The 22,461-nt window shown below is 44.1% G+C and overlaps 1 protein-coding gene across 1 annotated transcript in view; it reads right to left on the bottom strand.

Annotated features, from left to right (window-relative positions):
* The window catches only part of Mogat1 (monoacylglycerol O-acyltransferase 1), a 28,740-nt gene extending 9,391 nt beyond the window's left edge, over nucleotides 1–19,349 (bottom strand). Inside the window, exons 1-4 of the mRNA XM_028760740.1 lie at nucleotides 19,163–19,349; nucleotides 5,898–6,076; nucleotides 4,977–5,181; nucleotides 1,240–1,414 (exon numbers count right to left, since the gene is read on the bottom strand). Coding sequence (XP_028616573.1) covers nucleotides 1,240–1,414; nucleotides 4,977–5,181; nucleotides 5,898–6,076; nucleotides 19,163–19,256 — 653 coding nt within the window. The 5' untranslated portion in view covers nucleotides 19,257–19,349. The remainder of the gene's footprint in view (nucleotides 1–1,239; nucleotides 1,415–4,976; nucleotides 5,182–5,897; nucleotides 6,077–19,162) is intronic.
* Between the last annotated feature and the right edge of the window lie 3,112 nt (nucleotides 19,350–22,461).

Genomic DNA, 22,461 nt, shown 5'->3' with positions numbered 1-22,461 from the left:
CATCCACAAAACTAGGCTGAACCCCAGACAATATCTGCCATCCTCGCAGTACCCGGTAGAAATGAGACTCTTAAAGCTTAATGATTGTCTAAAGGATTTATATATTTGGAAATGCTCAATTAACAAGATGCCCACGCAATTAGAGTTGTTACCCAATAGAAGTTGCTACCCAGGACAGCTTTCGACCCATCCGTGGTTCTCCATGGCTGCTAGCCTCCTCTTCCTCCTCCCCTTCCTCTTTTTCTCCCCTCCCCTTCCTCTCTTCTTCTCCCAGCTCTACCTCCTCTCCTACTGTCAATTACCCAGCTCCCCTGCGAATACAATGTAGCAGAATAAAAATCCTGCTACAACACACCTCTTGGTATGTCTGTGAAGGTGTTTTTATAGAGGTTTTGAATGAAGAAGGGAAGGTGATCCCTAAGCATAAGTTGTAAACATCCCGAGGCTGGGGGCCTGGACTGAATAAAGAGGAGGGAAGGAGAAAAGTGAGCCGAGTCCCATCGTTCTCGGCTTTCTGCCTGTAGACTGTGAATACTACAAGACTAGTGGCTTCCTGCTCCCCAAATGCCTTCCCCAGGAAATTGGACTGTATCCCCTGAAACAGGGAACTCAAATAAACCCTTCCTCCCTCAGACTGCTTTAACTGGGAAGTAACGGAAAAAGTAACTGATACGGTGCCCAACCCTTCCCACGCTGTATCCTGTTCCACTTTGAAACACTGAAGCTGCATGCAGTGGTATGGACTTCAAAACGCTTTCAGCTCTTGAAACCCTTAAGAAGTACTTCACCAAGCTAGCCATGGCCAGAATTTTATTCTATAGAAAGTCAAGTTTTGGGTGAGTTAATTTTTCCCCACTGGCTTCCGTACATTTTGTTAAATGTAAAATGTTGTGTCCACTGTTGTTTCTTTAACTTGCTGTGTGCTGTGACATCAAACTGCCTTGGTAGAAAACTCATACTCCATTGCCATTGACTCGGAGAATGTCCTTTAAGGACTAGGAAAGTTATCATCATTCTTTGTGCTCATGTAATTACTTATCCTTTTAAAACATACCCTAAACAAATAGCCACGTAACTAGGCCAGGCAGGGTGGCTCACACCTATAATCCTAGGACGTGGCAGGCTCAGAAGGAGAATCACAAGTTTGAGGCCTGCCTGGGCTACATAGTGAGTTCCAGGCCAGCCTGGACTATATATGAAGGTCCTGTCTTCAACAAAATGGAAAAAAAAGCCACTTACCCATGGGTCAAGGCAATCTTAATAAATCCTTTGCGCTGGAGGAGGCACAGGATAAATTTTCCTGGCTGGGACTCCAGTGTCTCCTGTGAACCCCCGAGGACAATGACAGAAATGTTCCCACCTCCATTCTTGCTCAACACATGAGATACACTCTTCTTAGAAACTGAAACCGGCCCTTAGTGAGTCAAACAGAAAGCATAGATAGCCATTTCTTTTGAAGAATAAATTTTTAAATACTTATTTATTTAATGTATATGAGTTCACTGTAGCTGTCTCCAGACAAACCAGAAGAGAGGGCATCGGATCTCATTACAGTTGGTTGGGAGTTACCATGTGGTTGCTGGTAACTGAACTCAGGACCTCTGGAAGAGCAGCCAGTGCTCCTAACCCCTAAGCCATCTCTCCATCCCTGAAGAGTAACTTTTAAAAATAATGTTTTATAGCAACAGTGATGGTTTTATTATGATTCCCACTATTAGAGAAATATAAGATTTTGAATGATAATCTGTCTCAGTCTCATCCTCTTCCTCTTGCTCTCTCTCCTCTCTCTTTCTCTACATGGTCACACCATGTAGGCTTACTGTCCCTCAGCCCATTAGCCTAAGCTTGCACCAAACTCATGGCAATCATCTTAAATTAGCCTCGAGTATGCTGGGGTTACAGGTCACACCTGGCTTTGAATGGCCTACTCCCTTGAAAGAAAAGACAAGTGCTAACAGATTAAGAGAATCAGAACTTTCGTGGATAGCTTTGAACTTCCCCTGAGTTCAAAGACATGTTATTTAGTTCTGAGTAACCTACATGACAGAGAGAGAGAAAAAAAAAAAAAGACATCGATTCTCTTGCAAAGACAGCCCCTGGATCTTGACACATAACACTTCTGGCTCTCTCCTGGCCACTTCTCATGCCCTGCTAGGTTTTATTGCCAGCCCTTTCTGTAAGCTGTTATTTCTGAGAGTCCCTTCATTATTTCTGCTGTGTTCTTGTCTCTGTCCATGGATTCAGCTGCCATTTATGTGGGTTGTATCAAATCCATCTCCTGCAATATACTCCTCATCTTCCCAGGCCACATCACCAATGGCCAAATGGAAATCTCTACTTAGATGGCTCAAAGACACTTCAAGTTCATTATCTCCAAATCTAGTGTGTCAAATTATTCCTCAAAGCAGGCCCTGTTCCAACATTAACAACCAAGACAAAGAATTCCGTCACCCACCCGGTCATCCAGTTCAAAATATCAGTCTGTTGTGTAAATTCCCTTCAGCTGGCTATCAGTTGACTGGTGACTCATTTCATTCCAAAGCATTTATTGGACACCTGCTCATAGTATCAAATATCGACAATAATGATAATACCCAGCTGCTGCCAACTGAAGATGAGTCAATCGTGAAGTCGTGTTACTATATCAAGCATTGTTCTCTTCTGGATTTCTATTATCAGAACACTGTGTCAGTGCAGTGCACATCAGATCTCTCTGGTTACTGCCATAGTTCTAGCGTTCAGACTCTACCCATCTAACCTGTCTCTATGCTGCTAGATAAATATTCTTTCTATCACAAAGCAAGTGAGCAAGTAGATAGTGCTTTTGTTCAAAGTCCCTCCCAAGTTCCCCATGGCTTTACTCACAGAAGAAAAGCTAAAGTCCTCTGCATGATGCAAGAGGCTGCTGTAACTAGATCCCTGGCACTTACGCCAGCCAGCGTAATAGGCTGACAGATAGCACATACACCTTGAAGCATGCACTGTTCCGGCTTACATCTGGTGGTTGCAGACTCTCAAAACGGGACCAGATGAATGGGTTGTAGTTAGGGTTTAAACTTCCTGTGTGGGAGGAAGGTCACAGGAGGAAGCCTTGGACCACAGATTGTCCTCAGAAGCCAACACTGGGAAATAATGCTGAAAACTTAAAGACAGTAACAGGCTAAGTCGTCACTGGCTACAAATTTGGATATTCTTATTTAGTATTTAAGACATGAAGGTTACAGCAATATTATAAATCCAATGATGACACACAGCATCTCCGTATCAACTCTAGTAAACAGGGACAGATATGATCACTATATTACGAAAGACTCAGGCTGACTGTGAGTGACATGGCCACAGAGGGGGGAGTAGCTTGCTGTCTCTGCCGCACCTGTTCTCAACCACTCAAATTTATCAGCGATCATACTTTGATTCAGCAAAAAGTATATTTAAAATCTATTTCTGTGACTTTTTTGGAAATTAAATATTTATCTCCCCCTCCCTCCCCTTTTATAAAACTCTAACCCAATGTCAACAAGATGGCGAGAAAGGGAATTGTTTTCTTCGGTAGTTTGGGGTGTTAGTGCACCCTCTTGAGGCCAGATGGTAGATCACTCGGTAGTTCGAGGGGTTAGGGCGCCCTCTAGTGTGCTCTGCAGCACTCACTGGACTGAGGCTTTTGAGGCTACAAACTGGTGCAGACCCTAGCCAGCATGGGATTGAAATGATTTCTAGATACATAGCAACAGAAGTGACTATATAGACAGCCATGACAATCTGGAAGATAATAGAAAATATGTCCCTAACTCTGTCACTAATCGATACTCAAATTATATTTTTTTGAAAAAGGCTAATCATTTTTCTTTATACCCAGGAGCTGCACCGTACATAACATTGGCAAGTACAAAATACGTTGTAAGCTTTGTAAGCTATTGAGGTGTGTGGTCAAAAAGCCCATCAAGTTGGAAAACCAATAGAGTTGAAATGAAAGCTACTGGCATGTGCGTAGCCATGCATATATAGGCATCACTAAAGCACTTCGGGATGATTCTGTTCTCAGAATTCGTCATTAAAGAGTATTGCATTGTTTCACAGGCACAGTTGCATGCACCTACAATTTCAAAATTTGAGAGGTGGAAGCAGTACCATCAGGGATTCAGGGCCAGAAGGCCAGCTTGGCTTACAGAGGGAGGTTCTGTGTAGCCCTTGCTGTCCTGGAACTCACTTTGTAGACCAGGCTGATGAGGGGTTACTTTTATTTCTCCATTCCATGCCCTCCCCTCCCCCTTCTTTTCTTTCCTTGTAGATCTGGGAGTAGCTTTGTTCATGCTAGACAAACACTGTACCACTGACAACATCCACAACCCTAGGAGTTACACACAACCTAGGATGACAAAGCCAGCAAGCACACTGAGTAGTTTATGTCACTATTGCTACTGCGAGACACAAGGGAGGACATTTTCCAGATCCAGCATTCATAAAAGTATGCATACCTCTGTGGAGTGCAATTTATCATTTATTTGACCTGTGACTGTTTTCCACATTGGGATATATTAAATTCCGTTCACCAGTTTCTTTTTTCCAATGGATTGATGTTTATTGAAAAAATCCCTATGTTGCTCTCACAATACTAAGTACTTGGGATGAGTGAAGGAACAGAAGGCATGGTTTCAAGGTTTATGCACTATGAGTTCAGGAATGTGTTTGAGGAAAATCCATAGAGCTAGGAAGTGTAAAGTCAAGTAGCTGCTGGAGGTGCTGCTGCCTGCCACTCCAGAGCACTGTAGGGACAGTGGCTGTGTCACTGAGCCCTGTAGGGACAGTGTGGGTGTATCACTGAGCCCTGAAGGGGACAGTGACTATATCACCAAGCCCTGTAGAGGCAGTGGCTGTGTCACCAAGCCCTGTAGAGGCAGTGGCTGTGTCACCAAGCCCTGTAGGAATAGTGTGGCTACATCACCAAGTCTTGTAGGGACAGTGGCTGCATCACTTACCGTTACTCATTAGATATTCTCGGAACAACGGGCACCAGAACCAGATCTTGGACACGTGGAGATACGATGTAAAACCAGGAAATAGCTTCTTGAAGTCTGAGTAATTTGTACAAAAATTTCCAAAGGCTCCAGCCACAAATATTCCATGAGGGTGAAATCCAAATATATAATTGTGACCTGGATCCAAATCCTGGGTTTTGACAAGCTACAGCATGTTCACATGGAGAGAAGGAAGTGATATGATCCGGATCAGTAAGAGATGGAAGGGTTCCCTTCTCTGAACTTCAGTGGGAAATGAGCAGCACGCTTCACCTTACTTCCCTGGGTTAGAGATATTTTGATATTTCTAAGCAATCCACTGAGCCCAGGTCCCTCCATACACAGTCTTTCAGACTTTGTCAACTTGGCTTAAGATTCATTTATTAACTTGGATCAAACTGCAAGCTTTCTCTGTAATAATTTCAATGTGTCCATCAGTCACCCACAAAACCACACTGGACACATAAACTCCAGAGCAACAGTGTAGGGATACGGGACCTCATGAGAGGGGCTTAGATCACGATGTTGGAGTGAGGAGAGCTTGACATCCTTGCTGCTGGTGTGAGTGGTCTTTCTAAAAGGACAAATTGGTCCTTCTCTTACAATTTCTTGCCTTCTGTATCTGTCATGAGGTCATGGGACAAGATGATACTGGTTGACTATTAGAATTTTTTTTTATTGAATCTCCATCCCCCACCCCAGATTTCAGAACTGTGAGAAATAAATTTTCTCTATATAGATCTGAAGCTCTGGTATCATAATAAGAGGACAAAATGGACTACAGCACATTCTGCCTGGCAAGGAAGAAGGTGGGGATACACTGAAGGAAACACACTCCTACTGTCCTCCTGACTCAGTCCTTTAGAAGACAGCTCTACTTACATACATTGGAAAATAGTCCTTAAAATGCTTCCACATAGTCCAGCTTTGGACCCAGTTCCATCTCCTGCCTCCTTGCTCTGGGGTTTGCCAGTCATAGCAAAGCCAGGCCAGATATGGGATGTATAGGAACCAATAGTTGTACATGATCAGCATCACCATGATCCCAATGCCCACCTGCCCTGTAAGAAAGGGAAAAGCCAGGTGGAATTGGCCCATCTGTATCTGCTCTCTACTTCACAACCACTGGCTATGGAAAGTAGAAGATTCACGACTGTAGGAAAGTACTTTGACTGTACAGCCATTGTTCACGTACCCAGGTGGAAGGTGTGTGCTAGGTACAACCTCCATCTTCAAGACCTTTATTATCAGAAACAGAAATTAGCATTGTATAAGTTACTTTTCCATTGATGTGACAAAACACCATGACCAAAACAACCTGGAAAAGAAAGTGTTTAATTTGAAGCTTATCATTTCAGAGAGCTAGAAGTCATGATTGGGGAGCAAAGGCATGAATGCAGGGACAGCTGGGAGCTCACCCCTACAAGCAGGAGGCAGAGAAGTCATACTGGGAATAGCACTTCACTTTTAGAGCCTCAGAATCTGCTAGCAGTGATGCATCTCCTCCAACAAGGCCATGTCACCTAGTCCCATCAACCAAGGGTCAAGTATTTAAATTAATGAGTCTCTGGGGGCCATTCTCATACAAACTACCACATTTAAACAATGTATTCTTTGGTCCAAGTATGATGGTACACACCTTTAATCCCAACACAAGGAAAGCAGAGGCAGAGGCAGGCAGAGCTCTGTGAGATTGGGGTCAGCATGGTCTACATAGCAAGTTCCATGCCAGCCAGATACATAGTAAGACCCTGTCTCAAAAGAAAAAAAAACAAACAAAAGTATACCTTAAACATAATGGGTTCTTGTAAAGTCATCTTTTGTTGTTGTCAGTATTGAGTTCAGTTTTCTGCTTTTTCCTCCCCCACCTATATTTTGAAGCAATCTTGTTAAGTACATAAAAAGTTAGAATGACTCTCATAAACCTAACAAGAAGTCATAGATCCTAGAAGCTGGATTAAATATATTGTGCATTTTGTTACAGCTACAAGCCTATGGGGGCCAAGGAGTGGAGTGTGGTGATTTGAATAGGTTTGGCTCCCAGAGACTCATGTGTTTGAATGCTTGGTCATAAGGAGTGGCACTATTAGGAGGTGTGGCCTTGTTGGAGGAATTGTGTCACTGTGGGGGTGGACTTTGAGGTCCCCTAGGGTGGAACTGGGCAAGCTCCTTCTGTCTGCCTTCAGATCAAGATGTAAAACTCTCAGCTCCTTCTCCAGCACCATGTCTGCCTGTGTGCTGCCATGCTTCCCACTATGATGATAACAGGCCAAAATTCTGAAACTCTAAGCCAGCCTCAATTAAATGTTTGCCTTTATAAGAATAGCCTTGGTAATGGTGTCTCTTCACAGCAATAAACACCCTAATTTATACTGTGCAGCATTGTTGGAGGAGTGCGTCACTAGTGGGTAGGCTTTGAGGTCATAGATGCTCAAGTCACACCCAGTATGGCAGTCTCGTCCTGCTGTCTGCTGATCCGAATGTAAAACTGTCAGCTCCTTCTCCAGCATCAAGTCTGCCTGCCCACCTTGCTTCCCATCACAATAATAATGGACTGAACATCTGAAACTGTAAGCCAGCACCAATTAAATGTTTTCCTTTATAAGGGTTGTCGTGGTCATGGTGTTTGTTCACAGGGATTGGAACCCCAACTAAGACAGCAATTACCAGAGATAACCGTACTGTTCAATGTGGGTGGGCAGCCACTTTTAGCCAGACCACCTGAATAGAGACTTCTGACTCATAAGCACCTAGATTTCAAAGACAAACAAGATCAGGGCAGAATAGAGACACACTTAGGTCATCCTAGACAGCGCTCAGGGAAACAAGGACAATTACAGTGCTTTGTGACACTTCCTGGGGAGGGGTAAATGAACATCTCTATTCACCCAAGATAGGGCATCATCCGCAGACCAAAGGAAAATCCCACTGAAGTCCTGCTTGGGGAACCAGTGAATTTACTGGAGATACAGCAACATGGGTGAGAGGTTACTCACAGAAGCATGGGTGAGGAGAGTTATATAACATAGGGTTTACAAGAAGTAATAATTATTAGTTATCGGTTAGCTACCACTGAGTGCTTGAGATTTTTCGAAAACCATTCATTTCATGTAGTTTAATTAAATACATTATTTTTTTTAAAAAAATAAAACAACCAAGAAGGAAAAAATATGCCAAAATTATAATCATGGTGTTTGGAATTGTCCTGTTCTCTTCCACAGATTTGAACCCAGAGCTTGTTCACTCTGGATAAGCATTTTACCACTGAACTACATCCCCAGCTCCAAAAAAAAAAAAAAAAGAATTATACATTTTTTTCACTTTTCTCATAATTAGAATGGATTTTCTTTCATTTATAAAATTATTTGGTGGTGGTGGTGTGATGTGGTGTGTGTGTGTGTGTGTGTGTGTGTGAATGTGTTGCTGGGACTTGAGTCCAGGGCCTTGTGTATGCTAAACAAGCATGCTACCTCTGATTTATATTCCCAGCCCTCAAAAAAATTCTTTTTTTAAAGAAACTATCTTTTTTTAAAGAAAGAAAAGAAGACCCAAATTAACCTCTGCAGACCAAAGCCACTAACTGAAGAATGGTTACACCTTTAAAAGGCTTCATTAAATTTCCGTACACAACCTGTAACATGAAAACAGCTGAAACTTGACACATTGGCATTAATGATCAATGTCTTCTGAAGTGGACACTTAGGGGTTCTTTGGAAAGTCAGTTGTGTTTGCTGGGGCAAACACGTCAAGGAGTGTTTTCCTGAAGTGGACACAGATGAAAGGCTAAAGCAGACCCTCAAAGGAGAATTTGGCTGAAGCAGACTGAGGTGAAAAGGACACGTGGTGGAGGATTCCTCGCTAATGACACCCTTGTATTGGTCCCCCTTACGTTGTGTAGCTGAGCGCTGTGCAATGCTTGTTGGTCTTGCATTTTTGCTGATCTTTGCTTTGATGAGAGAGGCACAGCCAAAAAATTTTTCAAAGTTCCTGTTGGCCCTGGCCCCTCCTGCTGACTAGTGCCAAGGCTGAGGCCTAGCTGTCTCTGCTAGGTAGCGCCACCAATGCTGCTGACCAGGCTCTACCCAACTGGATTGCTGGTACTTCCATGAGGTGTTTGCGACTGGACTGAGCTGTCACTGCTAACCTGTGATCTGAATGGCTGATTTCCAGACAACGCAGACAGGGAGTTGCTCCAAAGAACCTTTCCAAATAGGTCCACCTCCCACCCCCATCCTTTCCTTTTCCATTACCTCTGGTGGGTGATGGGCTATAAGGGAGGTTAAAGTGTTTACGAACCATCATTAAAAAGAGGATTTGAAGGCTGGAGAGATGGCTCAGTGGTTAGGAACACTGACTGCTCTTCTAAAGATCCTGAATTCAATTCCCAGCATCCACATGGTGGCTCACAACCATCTGTAACGGGATCCAATGCCCTCTCCTGGTGTGTCTGAAGACAGCAACAGTATACTCATATACATAAAATAAATACATCTTTTAAAAAATAGGATTTGAAAATAAAATTAAAATTACAGTCAGTTAGGGTTTTACTGTTGTGAACAGACACACCATGACCAAGGCAACTTTTATAAGGACAACATTTAATTGGGGCAGGCTTACAGGTTCAGAGGTTCAGTCCATTATCATGGACTGGAAAGCATGGCAGAGTCTAGGCAGGCATGGTTCTGAAGGAGCTGAGAGTTCTACCTCTTGTTTTGAGGGCAGCTAGGAGAAGATTGTCTTCTACAGACAGCTAGGAGGGGACTCTCTTGAAGTCTCTCTCTTCTGCACTGGGCAGAGCTTGAGCATAGGACCTCAAAGCCAACCCCCACACTTTCTGCAACAAGGCCACACCTTCTCCAAAAGGCCACACCTCCTAGTAGTGCCACTCTCTGGGCTGAGCATATTCAAACTACTACAATCAATATTAAGAAATAACTAGATATTTAAGTTATATGTGTTCTTTCCTTTCTCATCCATCGAAGATGTCATCATTTTCTCCTATGAAGCTGTTTCTGCCTGGACAAGGTAGCACACACCTGGAATCCCAGTATAAGAAGCCAAGAGGGGAGGACTGGGAGTCCAAGACCAGCCTTTGCTACCTGAGATCCCGTTTTTAAAATTATACAAAACTTAAGCAACAAACTTAAAAAGAAAAAAAATTTCTATATCTATTTCGATGATTTAACATGGTAGTGAAAGATAATAGAATTCACAGGCAAGCAAAATCTATTAGCACTTTTGTTCATTTATATTCCTTAAGGCACAGAAATTCAAACCACTACTCAATGGCATCTGTTGAACAGAGGGACGTAAGTGTAATGTCCTTGTCATTCTCACAAGTCATACTGTAAGAGAACTCTCCCAGAGTTGAAGATGGTGTTAGAAGACAAATCCTGAGTCTGTTCTTCGTGTCTGTTCAGTCCATACTTTTAAAGTATTATATAAGGGGAATTCTTTTTATTTTAAGAAACGAGTCCATTATTTGACCTAGTTCTTTGCCTATAGATGTCAAATGAATCAAAACCAGAACCCAGTTAAAACCTAGTCCCCCGTTGTGTGTGTTTTGGGAAGGTTTGCAAATTTGAGACAGTACCAGCACAAATACCATTTTATAGCGTCATGCTAGAAACTTTGGAGCTTGTCCCTAAAAAAGAAGATATGTCAGTATTCAGAGATGCCTAAGAGCATCATATAAATCATTCATATGTTAAAAGTTGCCCCTCTTCCCTAAAACTCCCAGCTCCAAGCAGACAGACACAACTAAAGAAATGTGTGCAGATCTATGTGCTCCAGCTGCCCAGGTGAGAATCAGGTATGCAACTGTCAGGACTCAGAGTCATGACACAAAATCTATGTGGTTTTCAGATTCGTATGTTAGTATGTGATAGCTGCAACTACAAACTATTAGTGACCAGAACACAAGAATTATTGACAGAGGGAACATTGCTCACTCAGAGACAAAACTACCTTGAGGGATCTTAGTTCCTTTTACTGGCCACTTAGCACCAACCTCTGTATCTGATCCAACATCTTCCTCACTACTAGGTAAAACTCTGGAAAAGTATGACTAAGCTTGCAGGATCTCTAACTTCTATTAGTTACAAAGCTGAGGGTCCTAGAAGATAATGCCTGACACCTCAGAGAAGATTCTGTCTGTCTGTCTGTCTGTCTGTCTGTCACCTGCCTGACTGCACTTCTTTTTATGATTTGCTTTGGTCTTGTGACAACCGAAGTCTATTTAGCTGTGAAACAGGGTGGAATCCTGCATCTGTGCTCTTCATTACTCCCTGGTCATGTGTATTAGCTCAGAATAAACCATGCCTTCTTTCCTTTGAAACATAAACAGTGTTTCATTATGTAAGAGAATGTCATTGATTTCCAATACATATAAAATCAGTAATATGTGTCAATGTCTTCAGAGGAACAAATGGCCACACCTCCAAGTTAGTCTTTAAAGGGGTTCAGAAAATATGATAATATGTGTGTGGCAAGGAAGGACTAGGGGGAGGAGGAGAAACGGAAAGGAGGGGGAGAGAGGAGGAGACATAAATGGAGGGAGGCAAGAAGAGAAAAATGTAGCAACAGTGCTAACCTTTAGGAGATTTTAGAAGATGACATATGGGAATTTGGTGGGGTTTTTTGGTAATTTTCTGTAGCTGTTATTCCTGAAATTGTTTCCCAAGATTCACAAGCTGGAACCTCTAGAAATCTTCATTCTAACAAAAATCTCCAGGCAGCGATCCTCCTCCCCACTCTTCCTCTCCCTCCTCCTCCTCATTCCCCTCCCTCTCCTCTCCCTCCTCCTACACCTCCCTCACCTCTTCGTCCATTTTTGCTTCTCTCTAAGACAGAGTCTCATAGGCCAGGTGACCCAGAACTTGCTGTGTAACTCTGGCTGGCTGGCTGGGAATTTATAACCTTCCTATCTCACCTCCCCAGGGCTGGGGTTGTAGGCACACATTCCCATGCCCTGTCTCCCAGTGATTCTCAGTACGCTCTGAAATGTGCAAGCTTCTAGGATAAGAATCCAAGTGCTGACCTTTCGTGTTTCCCAAGATAACCCATAAAGGAATTTCAATCGCAACCAAGAGGCATCCTAATTAAATACCAGCAGGATTTTGTTTTGTTTTATGAAAAAAATTGTAAAGGTGATTCGAAGACAAATAGAAATGGCAAGGACCTGGAATATTCCAAACAAGCTTGAGATACAAGAAACACTGAGCTGAGTGCGGTGGCTCACACTAGTAATCCCAGCTCTCAGGATGCCGATTAGGAGGACTGCTAAGAGTTCAAGGATAGCCTGGGCTACAGAGTAAACTTCAGGTCAGCCTGAGCTAAAATAAGACCATATTTCAAAACGAAAAGCAAACAAAAATGAAGATAACCCTGCCTAACAATGGATTATAAAAAGATGTATTAGATATGAAATCAAAGATACTGTCTGGTCCCAATAAGCCCCTTTTTCCAAAAGTCTAGCATTTAGACAAAAGCAAGAATTCCCTTGGGGACTTGAGAAAATAGTCCCCATCTGCTAAAAGCATCATTCTCCTTATCTCTGGCAAAAAGGAGATCTGCACATTAAGGTCTAGGCTAGCTTCTAGGCCTCTTCAATCTTGACTCACAAGTACCTGTTGTATGCTGCAAAGCCCTCCACCTCAGCTCACAGGTTCCCCTTCTCCCAGGTACCTGTTCCCTTAAAACCCTGGAACTCCACACCCCCAGGTTCCTGATCTATTTGAGTTCTGGTCCTGATTTTCTTCAGAGATAAACAATAATATGGACATGAAAACCAAATAAACCCTTTCCTCCCCAACTTGCTTTGGTCATAGTGTTTCATCGCAGTAATAGTAATCATAATTAGTATAAACACATATACAATAATTATCAATTAAAAAGAAGCAGCCCAATAGTGAGGGCACACATCTTTAATCCTAGTGCTGGGGAGGCAGAGGCAGGCTGATCTTAACTCAATACCAGTCTGGTTTACACAGAAAGTTCTAGGACACCCAGAGCTACACAGAGAAACCCTGTCTGTAAATAAACAAACAAACAAAAACAATAAATAAATAAATAAATGAATAGTAAGTATGTTCTCATGGAAAGATTCCCAAGTAAGAACTTGTGATGTTTTAAATACTCTTGGTAGAGGGAATGACATTATAAGGAGATGTGGCCTTGTTTGAGGAAGTGTGTCACTTTGGGAGTGGGGATTGAGACCCTTCTCCTAGCTGCCTGGAAGACAGTCTTCTAGCTACCTTCTGATCAAGAAGTAGAACTCTTTGCTCCTCCAGTATCATGTCTGCCTAGATGCTACCATGCCCCCCCCCAATCCCTTGATGATAATGGACTGAATCTTTAAACCTGTAAGCCAGCCTCAATTAAATGTTTGCCTTTATAAAAGTTGCCGTGGTCATGATGTCTGTTCACAGTAATGGAAACTCTAAGATAGACCTTAAACATGACAGCTACAAGATAAACAAGCAACAGCACAGGAACACACAAACTGCAGTTTGTTCACTCAATAGAACATAACTTAGGGTGGCACCACTCGGTGCAGGCCGGTGGAACAGGATGAAGACAACTCCTGCCCAGCTGAGACACTGAGGCCTGGCTGGTGCCATCTCAGAAGATACCCAGAGGCCTCTAGGTGCCACTAAAATGAACAAGCAGATGGTGGAGAGATGGAAGAGAAAGAGAAGCAGAAGGATGTGTGCACAACATGGGGAGGGGTCTGGAGACTCAAGGGTAGTGAGAAGCAGCCTGAAATGAGTAGCCTTCGATGATGGCTTGGCCTGGGCTGCCACCGAGGAACATGTCTGTGTCCATGGCCCTGCAGCAGTGAGGGTCTGGGTTGATATCCATGACCCCTTTTACCACCAAAGGCCATGCAGATGTCCCTGGGCTGCACTACTGCCTCGAGTAGTGTTGATGAACCAGGGCTGTGCAGATCTGGCCCTGAGGGCGTGAGAGCAGGAGAGCTGGGCCTGTCCCTCACCAGCTGCAGCACACTGAAGAGCATGTCCTGAACTTTGTCTGGGAAGCACAGTAGAGTTGGCCCTGGTGGAGTGGGCAAGAGAGAGCTGCAGCCACGAGAATGGGCCCCTTGCGGGCTGCTGCTCTTGGGTGAGCTGGCCGAGCTGGCCCTGCCCCTCACCTGGGCAGTGCTGGGGAGGTCCCAGGTGGCAGGAGCAAAGGAAAGCAGTCAGGCTGACCAACTCAACTAACACCCAGGCCCAGATCCAGGACACTGAGTTGTCCCACCCCAACATCTACTCCATCTATGAACTGCTGGAGCTCATGAAGGGGATGGTATCCCAGAATCAAAGCTGCAAGATCTCCATGACACAGGGCAAGAATAGGATATCTAAAAGGAGTCCCAGTGAGGAGCCGGTATTGAAATTGTAGCCAAAGCCAGAGGCTTCAAACCAGACCAATACTCACTGCAATGAACATTTGCAAGAAAAGCTGTTTAGATAAAGGGTATCTGTGTGACATACTGTGAGTATAAACTTATACCTTAACTTCCATGGTAAAAATTTTACCTTAGCTTAGCTTCCATGGTAAAAATTTCTGTTTGCTTGTTTGTTTTATTTTGGGGGAGAAGTTGCAAGGGCAAAGGGTGGATATGGAGGGGCTGGGAGATGAACGGGATTGGGGGCCGTGATGTGAAATGCACAGAGAATCAATAAAAAGTTTATTTAAAAAAAAAAAGAACATAACTTGGGAATCCCAAGAAGTGACTTGTTGGAATCCAAATACAAGAATGAATCTCAAAATAGTATGTGGAAAAGATAAATTTTTAAAGCATTTTTTTTTTACAAAATATTATAAAAAACCAAAAATGACAAAGCACTGGAAAACAAAGTCAAGTGTGGTAGCTCAGGCCTGCAATCCTAGCACTGAAGTAAAAGGATTGCCATGAATCTAAAGCTAGCTGGGCTAAAGTGAGACCTTGTCCCTAAAACCTAAATACGAAAACAAAACAAACAAACAAAAACAAAGCCTGGCAAAGACAAAGAAAGGGACCAAGACAGTTGGTTTGTGGGAATCCATCTCCTTTTTCTCTACCCTTCTATGTCTAAAAATGAAATCTACCTGCATGTAGCATATATCCCCCCCTCCCAAGCTAAGGGACCTTGTACAACACTTTCCTCATTGTGACACAAGGAAGGAGAACAGTCCCACCCTTACTGGATTGTTAAGATGACATGAGTTTATACTTTTAGGGACATGTGAAGGGCAGCTTCTATTTTGGGTGACAGAGTATAAATAATCCTAGGACAAGTCCTCTTGGGTATCTGGGTATCCCTGGCCAGGCAGCTGCTGGGTGCTCCTTCTCTGAGCTTGCACACTAGGATGCCGACATAGACATCTACAACTGTAGACATTTACAGATGCAATCCATGATGACTGCCCTGAATGAAAAGGACTATGGGCTCTTGGAGACTTGCTATGTGATGTGTTAGAAAGTGAGGCCATCAAAGCAGGCACACAGTGGCTGCTGAGCCAGGAACATTGGACAGAAAGCATGTGTTTGCCCCAGCTTTCCCACTTACTGGCTGTGTGACCTGGAGTAATTCACTTTGTCTCTCAGTTCCCGTCTGTGTAGACAGTAGAAAGAGTCTTTACAGCTAAAACTTTCCAGTGGAAAAAGGACAGCATTTTCAACAAATGGTGCTGGTTCAACTGGAAGACAACATGTAGAAGAATGCAAATCGATCCATTCTTATCTCCTTGTACAAAGCTCAAGTCTAAGTGGATAAAGGACCTCCACATAAAACCAGATACACTGAAACTAATAGAAGAGAAGATAGGGAAGAACCTCGAATACTTGGGCACAGGGGAAAAGTTCCTGAAGAGAACACCAATGGCTTATGCTCTAAGATGAAGAATTGACAAATGGGACTTCATAAAATTGCAAAGTTTCTGTAAGGCAAAGGACACTGTCAATAGGACAAAATGGCAACCAACAAATTAGGAAAAGATCTTTACCAATCCTACATCTGATAGAGGGCTAATATCCAATATATACAAAGAACTCAAGAAATTAGACTCCAGACAATCAAATAACCCTATTAAAAAATGGGGTATAGAGCTTAACAAAGAATTTTCAACTCAGGAAACTCAAATGGCTGAGAAGAACCTAAAGAAATGTTCAGCATCCTTAGTCATCAGGGAAATGCAAATCAAAACAACCCTGAGATTCCATCTCACACCAGTCAGAATGGCTAAGATTAAAAACTCAGGTGATAGTAGATGCTGGCGAGGGTGTGGAGAAAGAGGAACACTCCTCCATTGGACTGCAAGATGGTGCAACCACTTTGGAAATCAGTCTGGAGGTTCCTCAGAAAATTGGACATAGCATTACCCGAGGATCCAGCTATACCACTCCTGGGCATATACCCAGAAGATGCTCTAACAACAAGGACATATGCTCCACTATGTTCATAGCAGCCTTATTTATAATAGCCAGAGCTGGAAAGAACCCAAATGTCCTTCAACAGAGGAATGGATATAGAAAATGTGGTACATTTACACAATGGAGTATTACTCAGCTATTAAAAACAATGAATTCAAGAAATTCTTAGGTAAATGGATGGAACTAGAAAATATCACCCTGAGTGAGATAAGCCAATCACAAAAGCACACACATGGTATTCACTCACTGATTATTGGATATTAGCCCAGAACCTTGAAATACCCAAGATTCAACTCACAGACCACATGAAGCTCATGAAGAAGGAAGACCAAGTGGGGGTGCTTCGTTCCTTCTTAGAAGGTGTAACAAAATATTCAAGGGAGCAAATATGGAGACAAAGTGAGGGACAGAAACTGAAGGAGGGGCTGTCTGAAGACCATTCCACCTGGGTATCCATTCCATGTGCAGTCACCAAAGGTAGATGCTGATGTGGAAGTCAGGAAGTGCATGCTGACAAGAGCCTGATATAGCTGTCTCCTTAGAGGTCTGCAAGAGTCTGACATATTCAGAGGCAGATGCCCACAGCTAACCATTGAACTGATCATGGGTTCCCAATGGAGGAGTTAGAGTGAAGACTGTAGGAGCTGAAAGGGTTCGTAGCCCCATGAGGAGAGCAACAATACCAACCAACAAGCGCTCCCAGGGTCTAAACCACCAGCCTGGGAGCACTTAGGGAGGGATCCATGGCTCCAGCTGTATATGTAGGGGAGGATGGCCCTGTCGGGCATAGGTGGGAGAAGAGATCCTTGGTCTCATGAAGGCTGGATGCCCCAGTGGGTGGGAATTTGAGGGTGGGAGGTGGGAGTGGGGGAGTAGGTAGGGGCATATCCGCAGAGAAGCAGGAGGAGGGGTGATGGGATGGGGGTTCCTGGGTGGGGGCCTGGGAATGGGGTAAGGGGATAACATGAAATGTAAATAAAACATCCAATAAAAAAAAAGAATTAAAAAAAAAAGAAAGAGTCCTTACTACATTCTAACTATAAGGAGGGCGTGGGTAACAGCAGAAGGTGCTTAGGGGCCCATTGGCAGTACTGAATGCTGGATACAGTATCCTCAGGATGTTCTTTGGCCCTCAGTCCAGAGAAGAATGAAATGTGCTATCACCATCTCATCCTCTGAGTTTGGTCTGTGAGGACCTAGTGAGTTAGTTAATGCTCTGACTCACCTTTTCATAAAACCTTGCTGCACAGTTGGAGAGTGTTGTTTCTGTTTCTGTTTTTATATGTCTGGGTTAAGGCTGCAATCCAAAATAAATGAGCTAGAAATACTAAGGCTGGAGCCTGGGTATTAGCCTATTTAAGAAGCTCCTTCAATGATATTGGTGACCAAAAGCCTTTAATTCCAGCACTGGGAGGCAAAGGCAGGCTGATCTCTGAGTTCAAGGCCTGCCTGGTCTACAGAGTGAGTTCCAGAACAGCCAGGGCTACACAGAGAAACCCTGTCTGGAAAAACAAAAATGAAGAAATAGAAGAGGAAGAGGAGAAGGAGGAAGAGAAGGAGGAGGAAGAGGAAGAAGAAAAAGAGGAGGAGGAAGAGGAGGAGGAGGAAGAGAAGGAGGAGGAAAAAGAGGAGGAGGAGGAGGCAGCCCCTTCAGTGGTTCTCATATGTAGTCATGGTTGAGATCTGTGAGTGCACTGAACACATGAAACTACTTCCAATGTGCAAACCTCTATATCACGATGAATGTTTTAATCATTACTTAGACCCACCAGTGTACAGTTTTGTCTTGGCACATATGGTGATTTCTACTTCTCAGCAAAGTTTAAACAGCATAGTTCATAGTCTTTCCTCTCTTCTCTTTGTGTGTCACACACCTTTCTCCAGAGCATGACACATTAAGGACAAGCTTCTTCCAAGTACTGTCCAGCGATCTGGTTCCTATACTGGCACTGTATTGGCTTAGTCTGGGAATACTCTAGAACGCACCCCTGGATGGATTATTTCCAAACAGAAGGCACTCGAATCCAACTCAAACACACTGTTGGGTCTAGGCAGAAAAGCCGGGGAGTGGATGCAACTGGAAAACAGAAAACTAACAGTAGCTCTTTGTCCTGAAGTCAAGATGGCAAAGTTTTAATATCTAGAGGCGCTACTTACCCATTAGGAGTCAAGTAATCCAGAAATGAATTGGTAGCCTTTGAGGGACTAAAATGCAACTTTGTATAGTACCCACTTTCTAGATGGGATTATCACTACATTTGGGAGACCATAGTTACCCCACATTACCCAGCTGTATATTTAAAACCCGTGTCTTCCATTGTAAGTAAGACACACCTCGCTTCAGAAATAAAATAGTACAGACCAGTCGTAGTAGCGCATGCCTTTAATCCCAATACTTGCCTTGCAAAGGCAGACAGATCTATGAGTTCAAAGCCAGCCTGGTATAAAGAGTTCTACTGAGCAAGTTCTTCTGGGACAGCTAGGGCTACACAGAGGAAACCCTGTCTCAACACACACACACACACACACACACACACACACACACACACACACACACACACACACACACACACCCGCGCGCGAGAGCAAAGCCGTTTGTTTCAAGTGAGAGAATCCAAAGCAGGGAGTCCCAAGGTAGGTGATCACCCTCTCTGACTGCCTCTCTGATCAGGCAGGAACCAGAGGCTGTGAGCAGTGGAGACTGTTGAGAGTGCAGCGGGACTCTTACCCATCAGGAGGAAGGTAAGGACCGCCTGCAGCACCGCAGCGGTCTGCAGGTGCCTTGCCAGCGGGACGTTGAGCAGCGCGAACTCGATCTTCATGGTTCCACCCGGAGGACTCCTTTCGTCGGGTCTGTGGTACCAGTATGGACCGGACCGGGAGGCGGAGGCTCCAGCTGGCAGGGAAGGAACCAATTCGCCCTGGAGCGATAGGTGAGGGAGGGTGCGCAGGGCTGAGGCAGGGTGCTAGGGATCACTGTGGGCACTGTGAGGCGGAGCCCTGGGCACTCGTGGGAGAGGTCAGTCTGCCTCCTGCCCAATCGCTAGGGCCTGGGTCTCCACCCGTGTTTGACCATTGTTCACCGCGATCAGTCCCAGCATCGGCCCTTAAACCCACCTCTTCCTCTGAACCCAAGGATTGGGGAATGGGTAGTTTGGTTAGTTTTGGGGGGTTCAGCACTAGCTGGAGATAGGCACGGGACTTGCACTTTTTAGCGTGGGTCTCCACACTACCACCAGTCTCAAGGTGTGTGTGTGTGTGGCCGGTCTCTCTTTGTGTGTACTCTCTTTTGTGTCCTAAAATTCCTACACAAATCCTTTATTCATTCTCTTAACCCATATTTACTGAAAACCCACCAAATCTCCATTGTCTTGTTCTCAGAGAAAATGACTTTTGGGGGGATAGGACAATTCTAAGCAAAGTAATTACACAACTGAATAGTATGTAATTACAAGACCCTATTATGGGCACAAGACTGAAGGATCTAGAATCTGGTGGGACAACTTCTTATGTCTGTCTTTCTCAGCGCTTACCTGAATAGTGTTCTTAAATGTGTGCACAGGACTGTGAGGAGAGGCCAGAGGCCAACCTCAGATATGTTTGTCAACATTGTCTTAGCCCTCGACTTTGGTTTTTGAGATAGAGTCAATGAAGCTCGGGGCCCATCCAATTAGGCTATGGTAGTTATCCAAAGAGCCCTAGGTGTTCTCTGGTATCACCTCACCAACCTTACTTTTTACCTGGATTCTGGGCACCGGACTCAACGATTTTCACGCTTGCAAGCATTTTAACAGTTGAGCTCTCTCTCCAGTCCTTGACCCGAGTTTTAAACGATTAATTTAATTAACTGAAGAGGTCTGTCTACTAGGCAAAGGGAAATGTGAGTGCAAAGGTCTTCCTAAGAAAGGGGGAAGGGCACCATTTGTGACTTGTTGGCAAAACTGGTTTTTTGTTTGTTTGAGTTTTGTTTTTCTGGTTGAAGTGGTACTTTCTTCTCTCTTAGAGTTCTTTCTGAGCTAGCCTCCAAGCTAGGTGGGAGATTCTGTGATTGTACACTATGTCACACATTGTGACAGTCTCTTGTCAGGTATGGCCTGGCTCCATAGCAGCACTTAAAAGTATCCATTCCACTTTGCAGCTAGGGAAATCGAGATTCAAAGTAGAGGCCAGCATGGGCTATCAGATCCTGTCTCAAAAATTAAAACAACACACACACACACACACACACACACACACACACACACACACACACACGAGAGAGAGAGAGAGAGAGAGAGAGAGAGAGGCAGACAGAGAGAGACAGAGAGACAGAGACAGAGAGAGACAGAGACAGAGAGAGAGAAACAGAGAGAGACAGAGAGACAGAGAGGCAGACAGAGACAGAGATAGACAGACAGAGACAGAGAGGAGAGAGAGAAGAGAAGAGAGGAGAGGAGAGGAGAGGAAAGGAGAAGAGAAGAGAAGAGAAGAGAGACAGAAACAGGAGAGAGAAAAGAAGGGAAAGGAAGGGAAGGGGAAGGAAAAGCAGAGAAGAGGGAGAGAGAAAGGAGGGGGAGCTGTTATTATAGGTAAGTGCTGAGGACCCTGGCTTGCCCTATCTTGGAAGCTAGGCAGAAGAGATGAAATGAGATTCAGATGAAAGACACAAATGGATATGCGGAACACCTAAAACCCTTGGTCCTAGTCGCTTAGAGTGTTATTCATGAAGCATGTGTCACATCACAGGGAGCAGCTAGTAAAGAACAATGGAATCTTTTGTTGGAGGTGGAGGACTAGCTTGAGAGAGGCAAGCCTGTTGCTCAGGCAAGCCTGCACTCCATATGTTGATGAACTTGACCTCCGATCCCCTGATCCACCCGCCTCTACCTTCTTAGTGTTAAGGGGCTTACAGGCATGCAACATCAGGAGCAGCAAGAACCATCATATTTTAAAAGACTTATTTACTTTTATATGAGTGAGTGTTTTTTTTTTCTATTTTGATTTTATGTGTATGGGTGTTCTGTCTGTCTATGCACTACATGTATATCTGATGCCCACAGAGGACAGAAGAGGGTATTGGATCCCTGAAACTGCAGTTATAGACAGTTGTGAACTGTCGTATAGGTACTGGACATCGGACTCAAATGCTCTGGAAGCATGGCAACTATTCTTAAATGCCAAGCCACTCTCCAGAACATACTATCACAGTCCACTGATGCCACATGCTGACCCAACATCGAGGTCAGTTTACCGGCCTATCAGCATCTCATCATTTTATCGTTTTGATTTTTTTTTTTGAGAGAGTCCCATTATATAGCCTTGCTGGCCTGGAACTCATTTCATAGACCAGACTCAATTTGAACTCACAGAGATCCACCTGTCTCTGCCTCTTAAGTGCCAGGATTAAAGGCATTCGCTACCACAGCCAGCTCTATCTTCACTTACCTCATTTGATCAACAGCAGAATCCTTTCCTCATTCCTTGGGCATTCAGTGTGTCCATGTGTATATAGGCTGTGTGGTCACTGGACTTGGGTGATATCTGGCTTGAAAGGTTGAGAAAGTTTAACTCTTCAGATTCTTATTGTTTCCTATAAGTCATCTTGATCTCTAGAATTAAAACTAATAGGAAGCCACTCAAGGTGGTACTTGCCTGCAATCCCTGCACCTGGGAGATGAGTTAAATCTCAAACTGTTGGACAACTGGCTGAGGTGCTTAGTTAACACATCAAAGCAGGAACCTGGCCACCAGGTTTTCCCAGCATCCCTCAGTCCCAACCTGTTACAGGATATGGCTTGTATACCCTCCCCTCTACTCTGAATTCTCCTGGCCAGAGGCTGGGCTGCTCTTCCCCAAGAGGCTCTTCCCTATATAGATAATGCAGCCATTTTGGTTACCTATTCCTCTCTTACTTTTGGCCATCTTGGCTGCTGACACTCCCACTCCCTGCCTCCCATCTCCTCACATGGTTCAGGGTCATGTCTACTCCAGACTCTCCCAAATGTCTCTGCCTCTGGCTATGCTCTCTCTTTTATCTACAATAAAGTT

This window comes from Grammomys surdaster, unplaced genomic scaffold, assembly GCF_004785775.1.
Source record: "Grammomys surdaster isolate TR1022 unplaced genomic scaffold, NIH_TR_1.0 126546, whole genome shotgun sequence".
NCBI lineage: Eukaryota > Metazoa > Chordata > Mammalia > Rodentia > Muridae > Grammomys > Grammomys surdaster.
This window is presented reverse-complemented; position numbering and strand designations above follow the sequence as displayed.